The sequence below is a fragment of the Astatotilapia calliptera genome, chromosome 14 (genome assembly GCF_900246225.1).
Source record: "Astatotilapia calliptera chromosome 14, fAstCal1.2, whole genome shotgun sequence".
Classification (NCBI taxonomy): Eukaryota; Metazoa; Chordata; class Actinopteri; order Cichliformes; family Cichlidae; genus Astatotilapia; species Astatotilapia calliptera.
In genome coordinates, this window is record NC_039315.1 from 3,691,240 (window position 1) to 3,708,408 (window position 17,169).

The window sequence follows — 17,169 nt, forward strand, 5'->3', positions numbered from 1 at the left end:
GTAAACCAGTCGTGTTGGTTCACTGCTAAGTTATCTATTAACTAAGACTAGCAAGTTTGTTTAACAAGCTGCTTCTGGACATTTTAAAGCTCCGTCACAACGACACAGATGCCTTTTAATTAGTGCTAATCTAAATAAAATACTTTGACTCTCAGAACCCGATACAGAGACTTCTCTGATTGACTCTTTCTCACTGCACGGCATATTATTTGTTAGCACATTTCACCGATGCACAAAGAGCACAAACACGATGGAGACGTCCAATTCAGCCCCTCAAATTAGTGGAAGTGAAGCCAAGCAGGCAGTAATGAGCTGATACTGCCTGTGTCGGTCTGAGCACTCATGTTCCCATAACCTAAAGCTTTAAAAAATCCAGATGTTTGAGTTATGTGTAAAAAAACGTCACACTTAAGTGAGGAGGAACTGTGGGATTTTGGTGCTTCTACGCTGGATCACCATTTTCAGCCCAACCTTTAAAACTTCTGAAGAAAAGTCGACAAGCAGATGTCAGACACAGTTTCTGTATCTTGGTAACCACTGAAATTAAAATGTCAGTCAGTCTCTTCCTGTTCATTTAATCAAGGGCTCAAAATAACTTACAGAGCTTGCTGCTTCTTGCTTTTACTCACATTTAGAGATGAAACCCTTTTTCAAGCTTGGTTTTTGTGTTTTTCTAACTCATTACTTTTTCATTAAAGATCTGCGTTTTATTTTAAGATTCCAGTACCTTTGTGATTAAGTGAACGTGTTTGTACTGCCTCCTTCTCAACCTTCAAAAACTGCCTGCTGCTTCCAATAATTCAGCACTATTACTGTAAAAAACTGTTTTTAGTTTAGTTTTCGATGATCAGTGAAGTGAAGTGCTTCAGAGTTCCCCATCTTTTACTACAAATATCAAAACCTTTGAATTTGGGATCAAATAACACAATAAAGATGTTTTTCTTAATGTGAAACCAAGAATATTATCTCTAAAGTGCTGCATGCTGTCTGCATTAAAAGGAGACATGGTAAGCCGGCTAATCCGTGCTTGGATTCAAAATGTGATGGGAGATCAGAAGGAAGTGGGGATGAGTGGAGGGGTGGTACAATAGCCTAAAGAGCCACATTAAATAAGAAGAAGTGTGGACATCTGAAAAACTGGCAGCATAAATTGGCCTCTCCACCACGAGTGAGCGGATGGCCAGATGTGGAGTAACTATATTACAAAGGTCAGTGTCATCCTTTTCACCAGCACCGATTTCATCGAACGCCGTTCCAGTTAGAAACGAGCAGCAGGGAAACCAATTAAACTTGAATACTTCAGCTCTCTGCCAGAGCTCCACTTTCTCTGTCGCATTAGTTCCACTGTGTGACGGTCACCGCAGCCTTCACAGGCTCTGACTATACGAGAGAGATCAATCTGACAGAGCCAATAACAGGTCTCATTGTCAGCACTCTTTGTTGTAATGAAGAGTCATAATTGTTGTGTCAAAAAAAAAGGAGACAATTAGCAGTTCTGAAAACGTGTCTCCTCTTCTCAGCACAGTTTATTCCAGTCAAATAAATGCAGCTGATCATTACTTTGTCTGATTACTTAAGGCACAAAATTTCATTTGATCAATTTTTAATCTGCATTATTTGCAGACCAGGCGCTATGCTTGTGGCCTCACACAGAGCCACGCACAAAGTTTCCTTCTTCAGCATAATGAAGATTAAATTAACTGTCACTTCATGTTTGCTGATTGAATGAAGGTCTGTGCTGTATCTGAAGTAGGCAAATCAGCCCCATTAGTAACAGAGATGAGACATTCAATTATAAAACACAGCTTTGTATTAGAAACGACACAGGAGAGTTACTGTTGTCTGAATCCAATAAACACTCTGGGTAGTCTTTCATTGGTGACTGAGTTGTAGTTTAATGATAATGATCGTCATCATTTCTTTGCACTTTTGTTGGTAATAAATACGATTTTCAAGAACTTTGGTTTTCTGGTGTTTAGCAGTTAGCACAGGAAACACTCAAGACAAGAGACAGCAATGCCTGTGCTATAAGCGATGGTTATTCTAGGAAACTAAATCTAAACCAAAACTAAAACATCAAATAATATTGTAAGAGTGCTGAGAGCTATAGAGCAGAGTTTAACTCCACCCCAGACCATTCACCCGCTCTCCATCCTCGTTTCCTGTCTGCTCTGCTGTTCTGTAATGAAAATAATAAAAGCCCAAATAAATCTTTAAAAAAATATATTGTTTGTTCTCTAAACTAACTAAAATCAGATAAAAATGTGTTAGTTTTAGTCTTTGACAGACTGATTACATTGTTATCAGAGCCAGCCTGATGAGGTTTTGCTACTTTTATCATTTTAGAGTTAAACAACCAAAAAACTTAACATGAACTCACAAAGGAAACTCACTGAAACTGAAATAGATTGAAAATACAAAACCAAGATTTAAAAAATAAAAAAAAATTTGACTGTAACAATACAAATACACATTGATATGATTTCTCATATTTTGTTGTCTTGTTCAGCCGATGGGCCTAAATATGGTCGGAAGGGGTCCTTTCTTTGTGCGCATGCGCCAACCAGCATGCAGCCTGCTGTAACCCATAATTTCCTTTGGGATTAATAAGGTATTCTGATTCTGACATTCATTTAATGAATCAGTGTGTAAAACTCCCTGAAGCTGATGTCTTCAGATATTTAATTTTGTCCAAACTGTCTAAAAACAACATGAAAGGATTATTTAAGTTGAAGACTAGTTTAACAAATGCCTTAAAAACAATGTTTTTGTAAGTCCACGCTCTACAGATTTACAGTTTATTATGTAATTTGTCAGCACATAAAAAGTGTACTGGTTGTACTCTTGGCGCTATGAGGGAACAGTATAAAAACAACTGTCACAACAAAGAGAAATCCATTTAAAATCAGACTAATTGAATTCTTATTACTTTAATGCAATTCAGTTTTATTTATATAGCATCAAAAAAACCACAATAGTTGCCTGATGGTGCTTTATATTGTGAAGTAAAGACCCTACAATAATATAAAGAAAACAGAGAAGACCCCAACATGGTTCTTGGGTCTCTGACATCATGTTTCAAACCTCAGGTAAAGAATTTGATTTGTATGTTTTTGATTCTTGTCTTAAATTTAGACTTTTAAGTAAATTTCAACCATTTCTTTCTATTAATGAGCTTAAAAACATAATTCTGCAGTTTGTTATATTTTGGACTGAGCAAAACTAATAGCATGATCATATTTCAACTATTCTTAAATAGTTGAATTTGCTGATGTATGACGGTGATGTATAGGATCAATTATAAAAACATTATTTCTCATACAAGTACTTGCAGGGGTTTAATCCACGTTACCTATCAGATCCATGCTTCTCTCTCGGGTCCATTGATCAGCAGTTTTCAGCTATTCTTAATTCCCAGTTGGCTCTTACAGCCGAATGGTTGTTCTCAGTTAATGTTCCAGAACTCTGCAATAGCCTCCCACGTCAGATTAGGTCAATTAACTCACTAACTTCACCTCTTCTCACAGACCTCTTCACTTTCAGACTAGCTTTAATTCACAGTGTCATTTACCCCCACTGCTTGATGGTTTTACTGGTTGTACAGTACGTTGGCCAACATTTATTGTGTTTTAATGGGTTATAGAAACAAACGGACTTTGCTGGTTGGGCAATAGATCCTAAAATTTATACAATATTTCAAAAAAATTGACGGTGTCAACATTGCTGATATTTTATTGACGCTTCCAGGCATCAGTAAATGAATTATACATCCTTATTTTCTAATGAACTATACAACACTGCACAGTACTGTCACATAATACAATTGAAAGATACTTTCTACCTATGCAGGAGTTTAAGTTACTTAAACTGCTTTTTACTTTTGCTGCTTGTATCTCCTCCTCGTTCTACTCAGTGGTGTGTTTTTGCTTCAAGTGGTGAAACACCTTTGTAGTTTCCAGCTTTAGCAGGAAGAAATGCATAATTTGAAAAGTACTGGGCTTTGTTGGAGCTTGTTGAAGTAACTCTTTCTTCAGGCACTAAATTGTCATCAGACGTGACTCTCTCTCTCTCCCTTGTCTCCTTATTGTGTGCACTATGGGATGTAAAAACAACAAATCATGAGTGATGCCGTATGACAGAGTGCAATAAAAGATAAGATAACTCTTTATTGTCATTGCACAGTCATACATAGTACAGTAGTACAATGAAATTGGAAAACTGTCCTACGTCGGCACTACATATAACACAACACGACACGATACGACACATCGCAACGCAACACAAACAACACAACACAGTATAATAACTTAGTAATAAAAAAGAAGAACAAGTGTATTTGTATTGCACACTGTTATTATTGCACATTAATTATTGTTGCACCTTGTTATAAATATAAATATTATTATTAGTACTGTTTTTACCATTGTTAACCCCCCCCAAAAAAAGTCCAGGGAGGTAGTCAGTCAGGTCAGCTATTTGCATTGATCAGGGCTATTGCCCTGTTGTAAAACTGTCCTTGAGTCTGTTTGAGTCTGTTTGACGCGTTAGTGCGGTTAGCTCGTTAACACGTTAGCGTCGTACAGCACCACGCACAGGGGCGATCTGCGTTAACTCACCAACGGAGATTTGCCGCGTTAATGCGGTCATGGCGTTAACGTGATTTTAGCGAAATTAACGCTGACAGCACTAGTTTTTTGTATTTTGTCTAAACAGTGGCATGAATCAAATTTAATAGGGATTTTTTTTATCTACATTTTTGCAAAAGCAGTGCTGACAGAGAGGGGATATAATAATATAAACAGAACTCTTTATGGGTTATAGTGAAGCTCCACGTCTCCCGGATATTTCGTATTTTTTAAGTGTTTATTTCTCTTGCAAGAAAAAGTCACATTTATACACTTCCATCTGTGGCAGGCTTGGCTGGACACGCAGACCTGATCTGATTTGGGAATCCCCACCTGCCACCTGCTAATGTGCAGTGACATGATTGGATAGAGTTGACTACAGAACCAGCAACTGAGGGAAAAGACTGGCTCTTGATATTCACCTCAGCCATCCAGATACAACAACACTGCGCTTAAGCATCCTGAGCAGGGTTCAGTTTAAATTCAGCGCATGTAGCATGACTGCATTCCACATAATACTGGGATTGTTGTTGAAGTGGCCTTCTAGGATAGAGACATTTTCACTCTTTGACCATATAATTCCACCTCAGAGCTCTCCGAAGCTTCTTATTATTCACTAATAGGATTCTGCTCAGGAATCACATGTTATTTTCAAATTTGAATAATTAATAATTACACATGAAGGACACTGAACAGAGACGTTTCTTTTATTCTGTCTTCTGGTCTCACTGAGCTTTGCTCTAAAATCCAAAACACAAAAACTGACCAGGAATTATTAATCACTACAGGAATCTCACTCACACTCACCTGTTTGGAGCTAAAGTTTCACGCTGTTCTCTGGTATCTTCTGTTTCTAGATTGGCATAATCGATGATGACATATTTGAAGAGGACGAGCACTTCTTTGTCCGCCTGTTGAATTTGCGTGTTGGTGATGCAGAGGGGATGTTTGAAAGCGACGAAGTGGGTGCCGCACCCAAAGCTCGCTTAGTTGAGCCCCTGGTGGCCACGGTGACTATCCTGGATGACGACCATGCTGGCATCTTCACGTTTAGCGAACGAATGGTACGCGTGAGTGAGAGCGTGGGCACAATGGAGTTGACGGTGGTGCGCAACTCAGGCGCCCGTGGCACAGTCATCCTGCCGTACCACACCGAGTCAGGCACCGCCAAGGCTGGAGAAGACTTCGAGGAAGCCCGAGGAGAGCTGGAGTTCACCAACGACCAGACCAGGTGAGTCAGGATGACATCATGCTGCTCTTCTTCTGGTTCTTGACATGTAAGTAATAGGGAGGAGAAAGCTTTTCACAATTTGTATAGGAACATTTGAGTGGACACATCTAACACGACCAATGAAACTCTTATGCTTTTATTTTGAAAATCAACCATCTTGTGACCAAGACTCTGACCAGGACACTGTTGTGCTGATCTTCAGTATCACTCAGCAGCTTTCGACCATCATCTTTTAGACTCTAATGTCATCATCTTGGACTCCAGCTGGTAATGATAGTCCTTGTCCTGCTGCTGAGCAGCTCTGACCACACAAGAAGCAGGTGAGGAACCGCTTCATGTGGCGCTACGCAGAGCAGAACAAGGACTACCAGCTCCAGAAGTTCATCCAGGCTACAAGAAACATACTAAACCAGCAGCTGATTAGGCTGCTGTCATTAACTTTCCACAACCTCCTCGTCAATGAAGATGCAGATGAAAATCTTAAACGCTGTATTGTTCATTGTTTGTCCCTTTATCCATGTGACTGCATGCACTCATCCATCCCCAGTACCACTAACATCCCAATCAGAATTAGAATATGTGGGGGAAACTAAGTTTCTATAGAACATGACACAGAATATTGTGTTACCTCTGTCCTGGTTCATTTACATTTTATTTCACTAGCTGGGCCCACGTCCCCATTTTAGGTTTGACAGCATTTGTTAGGCGATAAAGGCGAATGGCTTGATCAAGAATTGAGCTGTGGTTTGGGAAGGCCTCGATGGGGACTGGTGGTGGCAGATGGTCCTACTCCTGAAAGTCAGATAATTCATCTCCAAACTAAAGGGCTGAGTAAACCTCAGCTAATGTTTTAAAATGGAATTTGCTGAAGATGAAACATATTTTTTTAAAACTACAATGATTTAGTGTCAGGGTAGGTTTCTTCAGTTAGAGACCCACAAAAACAAAGGAAATTGATTTCAGAACAAACAGGAAGACACACCAAGTAGCGCTCACTGATGACGGTATTGATGCTGTTAATGATTAGCAATATTTCAGAGCAGTGACTGATGAGTACCTGTGAAACTGGGTACTCAAAGACCAGTGTCATTAACAAGAAAGCATTACAACAATTACACTTCATGCCAAATCTGTGACAGTTGATGTGGATAGATGCACATCGCTTCTTTCTAGTTCTTTCTGTTTTTTGCTTCTTTTTCTTCCTCCTGTAGTTAATAAGAACAGAAACATCTGTAAACAAAGTTATAAATATGTCCAGTAGGATTGCATGTCAACAAGAACACAGACCTGTATGAAACTGTGCTAACATACCAACAATAACAATTGTATGAAAAGATCGTATCTGGGCTGATAAAATGTGCTACTGCAGATTTTATCAAATAAATCTGCTCATTCTGGGACCTGAAGCTTTTGTTCCAATTGAAGATCTTTTTTGCGTTAATGTCAGCAAGCAAAGAAAGAAAGAAGATTTAAAATCTGACCAATTACATTAATTTAGGATGGTATTGGGTCGGGTGATGTATGTCCTGTTCATTTGAAATGCTGAGTATTTCAGAGCCCTCTGGCCTCCTGCTGCAGTTAATTAGTGAAAATGCATTAAAACAAATAATCTTTCACTTTCAGACTTTGCTGCTCTGCGTGTTTATGCCCACAAAAGAGGATAAGGATCTTTGAATGGTGAATAATTCAGGGGATGGAGTAAAGAGAGTGTATGATTTTCAAAATAAGTTGTTATTGATTAGAAATTTATGCTTTCACCTCTTCACTCCAGCTAAATGTATATTTTATTGAACTTTTCTATAACAGTAAGAGGAATGGGCAGAGGGAGGTTTCAGCTGCTGCGTGCTTCGTGGTGATGTTTGCTCGTCTCCATCCTCTGCTTGTTTCACTTCCTCCTCTTTCCTCTTGTTTATTCGCATGTCTTCTCTTACCATTATTCTCTCTTCACCTCTTTCAGCGCTCCCCACACTGTCTTTGGTTCACCTTTGTGCCTGCCAGACGACAGTCCTATCCATTATTCATCACAGCTGACCTGACGGCAGGCTCAGCATGCTCATGCTGGATCTTTTCTGAGTTGGTGTCACATTATACTGCACGGTAGTGTTGGAGTGAATCGACCAGAACCTAACGAGTAACGTCAGGTCATATTTGGTTGTATTTATAAGTGTAGCAGCTCTTTTTTGTGTAGCCGGGTCGCACCACCAGATGGCACTGTGCAGCGTGTCGGGGTCTCCTTAGAGCCGGCGGGGGTGCTTTGAGCTTCCGATAGGATGCGTCTTCACATCCAGCTCTAACTGTCTACAGTAACAAACCTCACAGGCAATGTTTTTGACACCGGAGCCTTTCTCCTTTTCAGAACTGTGTAGCACTTATGACAAGTTTGAACGACTCGTGCTTGTGTGATATTGATTCCAGGAGCTCCACATTGATGTAAACAGGTTCACTGACTGGCAGGACAGTGAATTTAGTGAGACAGGTCTGGTGATGGGAGATCTCAGCATGTTTCTGTGAAGCAGCACTTTGGCTCTGCTCCTGAGGAGGGATTTATTCCTGTTTGCTGTTCCACTGGTTAATCATGGCCCAGTCAGCGTGTCTGAACACGTCAGCTTTCACTCAAAGCTCCCACCTTGTGCCTTTTGTGCCCCTTGTGACCTTATTAAGTTTCTGTGTGGCTACATTTAGTTGCATGATGACCGACGATGCAGTTCCTAGAGATAGAGTTCCTAGAGTGGGCAACAATTCTCTGAGTGCAGCTCCAGAGTTATTCATGCCTCTGCAGTCGTTTCATTTCTGTGAGAGGACTCCAGCTCTCAAGGGTGTAGTTTTGTTCTTGGACATAACATGTCACCAGCTTTCTGCTAAAATCAGGACTTGGTGTTTCACATCTTTTTAGGCTTTTTTGCAGCTCCACACTGCTCTGGCTCTAGCGTGTGCTGACCGCTACTGCTTGACCACAGCTGGCACTGTTTGCACATCTGAAAACAGAATTTGAACAAATCCTTGCATGCTTAAAATTACTGAAAAGGAACCTTTAGTGGGTCTGTTTAATTAATAAAGAAATGTCTGAACATTGTTTGACTTGCGTGCAAATTAGAGTGGCCATACCTATTTTGTTGTTTACAGAAATTTGCTCATTATGAGTGTGAAATCCAAAATAAATAAAATAAATAGCAAAGATGACAAAGTTGTCAAGAGGAGGGGTTGAGTGAATAGGTATACTTCAATATTTAAAGGTTTTACTGGGTAGTAAAATACTTCTTAAAGGTATTTACTATTTGAATTTCACATCATATAAATGGTGGCAGAGAATGATAACAGCATCACATTCAACAATCAGCTGCTTGACATTTTGAATGGAAGCAGATTAAAGTAATTATTTTAGCTTTTGTTTTGTTTTTTGTGCCCTCTATTTTTTTATGTAAAATGATTTTTAGGAAGTGAGAAGACTTTCTGCAGACTCGCAGCTATCAGGTTAAAATGCCAAAGTTGACAATCTGCAGTAAAATAAAGTAACAGCAACATCGGGGTGAAGACACGTCAGTGTCGCCCCCTACAGGTGAAGTAGCTGGTCTGGTTTTATTAGTTATTCTTGGAGGGAATGAGTGTCAAAGCTGCATTTTGCTAGTAAATCTACATTTGTTAACCTGTAATTATTATATGACTATTTAATGACTACTAAATCAAAACTAAGAGTAAATAACTACTAACAACTGTTAGCAGTTGGATATTTAGAAGAAGTTAATAAGTCACGTTGATTTATGAGTGAGATAGGAAGGAAGTTTTGAGCTGTCAGCGGCATCAGCGGCGCCGTAGCTCTCCTGCTGATCGTTCTTTCTGCTCATCATCACCTCATCTAATCGCCTCGCTCCTTCATTCTGTCATTTTCACGCCACATTGCTTACCTGTCAGGATGACTTGACTATTGATTGCATCGGCCCAGTTCCTTTCCTTTTTTTCTCCCTCGTTGACTCTCACAAAGCCCTTTGGGGTTTTTGAAGCCGGTGTAAAAAGCTGCAAAATCAAACATGTGGCGCTACACGTGGCGGTGACCCCTTGTGAATGAGGGAGTGCTTTGTTGTCTTTTCATGGCTCCTTCTTTAATGAATACATACTTTTGTATTCCATCCATTCGTGCTCATATCTCGATCTCCTTACACTAAACACTTTTATTGTTCATCTTTCTTCCCTCTCCTTTTCGCTCTTTTTTCCACACCTGTCCTGTCTTCCTTCAGTTTCATTCTCTCCTCCTCCATCTCTTCCTCTGTGTTGTCACAGTAGATTTTCTTCTACCTTCAGTAGGTCGCTCTCTGTGGTGACATTTCAGTCCGGCAGTCCTCAGAGACCTTAACGGGGCTTGTCATCATCACTTCACCTTCACTTCTTCTCTTCTAAAATAAACCCATCATTTCTAATACTGCTCAAACGCTCACTGTCATTATGGTGTTAAAGCTGCTCTGCCTCACTATTGCTTGATTCTTTCCTATTCTTAGTGTCTGGCTTCTTTTCTCCTCAGTGCAAAGTTAATTTCTCTTGGTATGGATTCTGAAAGTCATAAATATTCAGCTGAAATCTCCATATGCTATGTGAGCAGATACACTCCAAGTGAGAGTCCCATTATTTAACATTAATGCAGTCTTTGATATTTAAAATGTGGTATTTTAGAAATAGATAATTGCATAATCATCCATGACATCAATCCTTATTCATTATATTTCTCTGACTACTAATAGTTTCCCTCTGTGAGTCTTTTTAATCTGTCTTGCAGTTTTCTCCCCTAGCTCCCACCTTTAACTCACTTATTGAACTTGTGTCCTTTCTATGCATTTGGTTTCCTCCTGCTCTGATTTACACAGCAGCAGGTCCTGAACAGACACAGCAGGGCAGACCTCTGCAGTGTGTGTGTGTGTGTGTGTGTGTGTGTGTGTGTGTGTGTGTGTGTGTGTGTGTGTGTGTGTGTGTGTGTGTGTGTGTGTGTGTGTTAGTTCACAGGCCTTGAGATTTGCAATGGCAACACGTCGTTAACAAGGACGACCTGTGGTGAAGGCGCCCCGAGTGCTAAAATCACCTATTGATGAAGTGCTTAACTTCATTATGTGTTTGCAACTGACAGTTTTCTGTGTGTGTGTGTGTGTGTGTGTGTGTGTGTGTGCGTGTGTGTGTGCGTGTGTGCAGTCAGACTCTCCAGGTGAGGATAATTGATGATGAAGAATATGAAAAACATGAAAACTTCTTCATCGTGCTGGAGGAGCCGCGCTGGCTGAAGAGAGGAATCTCAGGTACGTGACTGTAACATGTTTCCCTTTGTTTGATGGATTTACTTTAACCTTTTGATCGACCGTCACCAGCAAACATGCATCAAACCCTGACGTCATCTCCCTGCTCGACTGTCGGTTACAAAGTGAGAAGTATAAATGAAATTCAAAGAGAATATGCTCCACATACACAGACTCGTATTATCAGAGGGTCTTTTTATATGCAAATAATATTTACGTCTAAATTTTGTCTCATTAGTTGCTCCGTGATGCACAAGTTTGAGAGTGAGTCATGTGTTTTGAGACTCAACTTTCTTTCTAGAATTGTTTTTTTAACCGTGACATTTGAAAGAAGCGCTAGTTGACGGTTATTCAGTGTAGAAATGTTTGCTTTGTATTTACAAGACATCATAGACGGGGCTGAGTACTGAACCTTGGCGTGTTTGATACTCGTTAAAACGCAGCTGCAGAGGTATCAAAGTACTGCAAATGTTTGCTTTCACAAAGCTGGCGCTGAATTTCTCTTCTGACTTTAAACATTTAAAGCAGTTTCACAGCTTTGCATTCATGAAGCTTGTTTAAGAGTTTGCCTTAAACAAGCTTGTATAAAAATGAAATGTATACATTTTTACATTCAGATTTTAAAAAAAATATGCAGCACCCTGAAACAGAGGATTGTATTGTTGGGTCTGTTCCGCAGCGATGAGTCTTCATACTCCTATCCATACCTTCTTACAGTTTTCAGCATAGCTGCTATTTTTAGATCTCTCCTTAGAAGTCTCACCAGGTCCACTTGTACATATTCTTTTAGGCAGAGTCTTCTATGAGTGTCAAAGAGATCATCCATCAACCTTTTCTATTTTGTTCCATTTTTGGGAGGTGTTGCATGTTGGTATTGCAAAATGTGTATATATATATTATTTATTTATTTATTTATTTTAGCGCGCTCTGAGCCACTCAGGTGTTCTGCTGAACGCTGTCACACAAATGCCACAGGATGTTCATGTTGACAGTCTCACCCTGGGGGATGAATTCATGGTTCACAACGCTCTGATTGTCAAAAATGACGAGCAGGCTCCTGGTCTTCCTGTCACCAGGATCACAAACTGGACTCTTCTTGTGAAATCTGCAGAAAAGTGCTCTAATGCGGAGGCACAAAAACAGAATTGAATGTTTGCTTTCTGTCTAAGGTTGAGGTGTGTGATGAAATGACAGAGCGCACAGTGTGCATGGTCTGAAGGGAGCGTGGTAAATAGCAGCTACTGAGCTTAATGAATGAAGGAGTCTGAATACAATCTCAAAGATGACCATGACTTTAAAACAGCTGTTATGTTTCTTGCATTTCAAAGCTTTCAGCCTTTCAGTCACAAAACTAAGTTACACCTCTTCAGTAAATTCACAGAAGAGGCTTTACAGCAGCTCAGACTGCAGCTGGGCTTTATTTGTCCCAGATGAACAGGTGGACAGCGGCACATTATTTGTGTATATTTTGTTGCCTTTTCTATTCCTTTTTTTCTTGTCTTTTACTTGTTTGTTTGTTTTGTTTGACCCACTCTCCTCACAAGGATCGATAAAATTTCATCTTATCTTAGGAACACAGAGACACACGTCTTCAGGGAGACAGCCATTCATCTTTCATCCATCGACACACAAACCCTGCTTTTCTCTGTGTAACGTGGAGACGGGACATTTCCTTTAAACTTCAGATGATTTTTTAGACTGTCCTTTGTGTTATTAACTTGGACAAAACACTAACAGCTGAAAGACAGACGAGTAAGAAAAGAGATCGTTGCTGAAGGCACTCGAGTTTTATTGTAAAGACAAAAAGGTTTTACTGAACTGTTAATATTGACTCACTTGTGAGATCAGGTTTGCGCTTTCATTGTGGAGTTTTGTTTTGATTGTGCTTTCCCTCCTGAATGTTCGCTGGTACTTACTGCTCTTCTTTTCTTGTCCACACGCCCTCCTCTCTGTTTTCTTCACAGCTCTGCTGCTCAACCAAGGTAAGACCATCTGATTAGTTCCTCTGCTTCAAACTGTCAGGACGTCTGAGTCGAGCCACAGTTTTTCAGTCAATATGTTGATTATTTTGTGGAATAATGAATGAAATGAAGTGAAGCAATTATAGATATATATAATTTTTCTAAAGCCTTTTAAAGGTTTTTTAATGGGGAAAAAGAGAAAGAACATTGATCTTTTAATAACAACTGGTAAAGGTATTCAATTATCAGAGTCACTGATGATTCACTTTTACGTCAGCTCTCCAGCAAAGGTTGACATTTAAAAATGGTATTTTAACCCACACTGAGGCATGAACATATTTGGAGCGAGACGATAATAAATTCGGTCTGACTCAGCACTCCATCATTCTGTTTGCTCTTCTGGCTTCCTGCTGATTCTGCCTCAAGGAGGAAGGAGAAAAATAACCTAATATCAAATGCCTCACTTCTGCACTGCTGTCAGCAGCTTAACATGCACATATAAAACTCATCCATGTTGACACATAGACTGTTTGTGACACTGTTTCTGAAGTTTTTAATCAGTAAAGTTTGAAAACATCACTGAATTTCTATATATCCACAGAGCAGAGCCAGAGGATTTGTAGAGTAGTCTGGACACTGGAGTTATGGGGCTGGCCACCCTGACAAGCATCACTTTGCTGTCTGCTAAGTCTCACTTCTGCTAACTGAAATCACTAACATGGATTTTTGACTTCTACCTTGGAGGAAACACAACTTAACTGATGATTGTAGACATGTCCTCGAAACCAACAGAGGAAGGTTAAGCAGCACTCAGGCAGGAGATAAAGGGATAAAGGCTGCATTTGCTGTCTTCTTCTTTCAGTTACCCCCTTTTAGGGTCGCCACGAGGATCATCTCACTCTATCCCTAGCATGCTCCTCTGTCACACCAAGCCTCTGCATGAATCTTCTTTGTCGTCTTCTTCTTTTCCTCCTGCTCGGCAGCTCCATCTTTAAAATCCTTTGCCCAATATATCCACTGTCCCCAAAAGTTGATTCTGTTCATCTGGTCGTAGCGTTTTCAGTGGGAGAAATGTTTCGTTACTCCTCTGCACATGTCCAAATCATCTCAGCCCTTCCTCTCCAACTTTGCTAACTTTTCTGATCTTGTCCATTCTGCTCACTGCCAATCAAAACCTTATGGTCTTCGTCTGTGCCACCTCCACCTCCACCTCCTGTCTTTTTGTTACCACCACCATCTCCAAACCATCATTTCCTTACACACTTACTACTATCCTTGCCCCCTGGACACTCGTCTCCACACTCTTCATCCTGTCTCCATTCTCTTCTTCACATCTCTTGCTTTGTATGGTTGACTCCAGGTATTTAAGCCCATCTCCCTTCACTGGCACTGCTCCTTGCATGTTTAATTTTCCATCTGCCTCCCTCTTATTCGAACACATATATCTTGTTTTGCTTCTGCTGATTTTTATTCCCCTTCTCTCCAGAGCATACCTCCACATCTCCAGGCTCGCTTCCACATGCTTCTTGCTCTCCCTACAGATCACAATGTCGTTTCCAACCATCATAATCCACAGAGACTCTCGTCAGTCACCATGTTCTTTACCACTGCAGACAAGAAGGAGCTCGGAGCCATAGTACCATAGTTTCTCTCTCAGCACCCTATCATAGGCATTCTGTAGATCCACAAAGACACAGTGAAGCTCCTTCTGACCTTCTCTATACTTCTCCATCCGCTCTCTCCAACCAAATATTGCCTCTGTAGATCTCTTTCTCAGTATCAAGCCATTCTGCTCACTGATCTCCACCTTTCTTCTTAACCTAGCTTCAACGGCTCTTTGCCATAGCTTCATGCTTATCACCATTATCCCTCTGTAGTTACTCCACCTCTTCTCCAACACTTGTTCTCCATTCTGCAGGCATGTCACTCTCCAAGATTGTGTTAAACAATCTGGTTAAGTCCACTGCTCTCTCACCTAGACATCTCCATACCTCTAAAGGTATGTCACCTTAACCAGTGCTCATTGCACACTTCCACATCCTCTCCATAGCTGCTCTCACTTCCTGCGTGCTAATCCTCTACACTTCCTGATCCACTAACTGTCCTTCATCCGTCCTTCTCTCTCTCATTTTCTTTACTTATCAGCTACTCAGAGTACTCCTTCCACACTCGTCACTCATTACTACATTTCCATCTCTTTCCTTAATCTCCCCAACCAGCTGCACATCCTTTCCAGCTTAATCTCTCTGCCTGGCTAATCAATACAAGTCCCTTTCTCCTTCCTTAGCCTTACATATAACTCACTGTAAGTCTTTTTCTTTGCCAGCTAGGCCCTCGGTACTCCTGTCTATTTTCTCCATCCTGACTATCCAACTTCTTCCTTTGAATGTTGTCCTATACTTCCTTGTTTCGCCACCAAGTCTTCCTACCCTCTTTCCTTTATCCAAAGGATAAACCAAATACCAAATCTTGGGACTTTTCCTACAGCTGTGCTTTCTCAGTTATCTACTGACTCTTCCTACCACTCGGTCTGCCTCAACTCTCCCTGAACTCTGTGCAACATTCTTCCTTCTTCAGCTTCCACCATTCATCATCTCCTTAATTTCCAAAGTCATCCTACAGACTGCCAAGCTGCATTCTCCTCTGACACCAGCTTGCATCCACCTATGTGCACCTTCTCTGCCATTATGCCACCCTGCGCTCCTGCCTCTTCTTGAAGTCGGTGTTCACCACAGTCCTTTCGTCCTGGTAGCAACCATATATCTGTTCTTCCACATTTCTCCTTACAACAAATCTACCCAACACCTCTTCATCACTTCAGTTCAATTCACCTACATGTCCATTCTGCTCCTCGCCCTGAGGACACTCACTTCCACTCCACAGTTTAGCATATCCACCCAACATCACCCCTTTGATTTCCAGCTTCAAACCCATGATCCCATCTGAAATTTTAATTTAAAGAGTTTCCAATTTTTAATTTAACAATTTTAATCACTCATAGATGCAATAATTATTCCAGATGATTTTTATATTCTAGATACAGCAAAGTTGTTATAGCCACCTGTTTGCATCTGGACCACAGCAGAGCTGTGAGCAGCTTGTGAATAAAGACTCACAAAAAAATCAACACTTGGTGGTTTGTACAGATTTGTCAGAGTGTTTGTGGCCTTTCTAAGTCAAGAATATTATGAATATTAATACTATATTATATACACAGCTTATTGTTCTGGAGTTTCACGTGTGGAAAGCTTAAAAAAGCAAAACTGTTTATATTAAAATAAAATGCTGTCTTACATGATATCCATAATGCTAAAGGAAAGGAAAGAAGATGAGGTGAGATATACTTTTGTTAAATCCCATCTTGGGAAGTATAATAACATAGAACAGCTCAAAAAGCTCAATAACGTAAAAAGAAAACAGTCTAACAAGTACAAAAAAATAAAGCAACATAAAATCACGTAGCTTAGTAAGTAAAAATCTATATAAGCGTTTTATTAAAAGAAATAGCTCCACAAAAAGAGCTTACCCAGTTACCAATAAATGTCAGATCACATTTAATTAAATATATGTCAAATCAAAATCGCAGTCCTCCCACATTTTCATTTCAGGAGCTCTTTTAAGTTTATGATCAACACAGACAGTTAAAAATCAAAAATCAATGCTCAGCTCTGCCAGCAGTAAACAAACAGGCAGCCATAACATTTTTCCATTAACTAAACCTTCCAGAGTTTAGAGTATACTTCCTGTCAAACTTGCTATCAAAGCAACTGAGCAGCTTTAACCTCAAATGACCGACCATTAGAGGCAGAAAAAGCATGAATGAGATGCTCATAGACTGAGGAAAAGTGCGCTGAGTGCAGGAAGCTCTCCAGTAGAAGTGGTTTACAATGACACTTGTTGACCTGAAGGTAATTTCTCATTCAACTCCATCGACTGTCACACTGGGAGATGCAGAGCTCCTTCCCTGAGGTAAATATGTTTGTGCTCAGAGAAGTACCTTAAAGCTAAGAGAAGTCACACAAGCCGAGTGTGTGTGTGTGTGTGTGCGTCGGTGTTTATGACAGCTTGAAATAGTGCCA

General features: G+C 40.3%; 1 protein-coding gene across 5 annotated transcripts in view; it reads left to right on the forward strand.

Annotated features, from left to right (window-relative positions):
• slc8a2b (solute carrier family 8 member 2b) overlaps positions 1–17,169 on the forward strand; it is a 206,140-nt gene that overhangs the window by 174,295 nt on the left and 14,676 nt on the right. For all 5 annotated transcript variants that reach the window (XM_026192632.1, XM_026192631.1, XM_026192630.1 and 2 more), the window contains 3 exons: positions 5,483–5,856; positions 11,029–11,132; positions 13,094–13,111. In XM_026192632.1, coding sequence (XP_026048417.1) covers positions 5,483–5,856; positions 11,029–11,132; positions 13,094–13,111 — 496 coding nt within the window. The remainder of the gene's footprint in view (positions 1–5,482; positions 5,857–11,028; positions 11,133–13,093; positions 13,112–17,169) is intronic.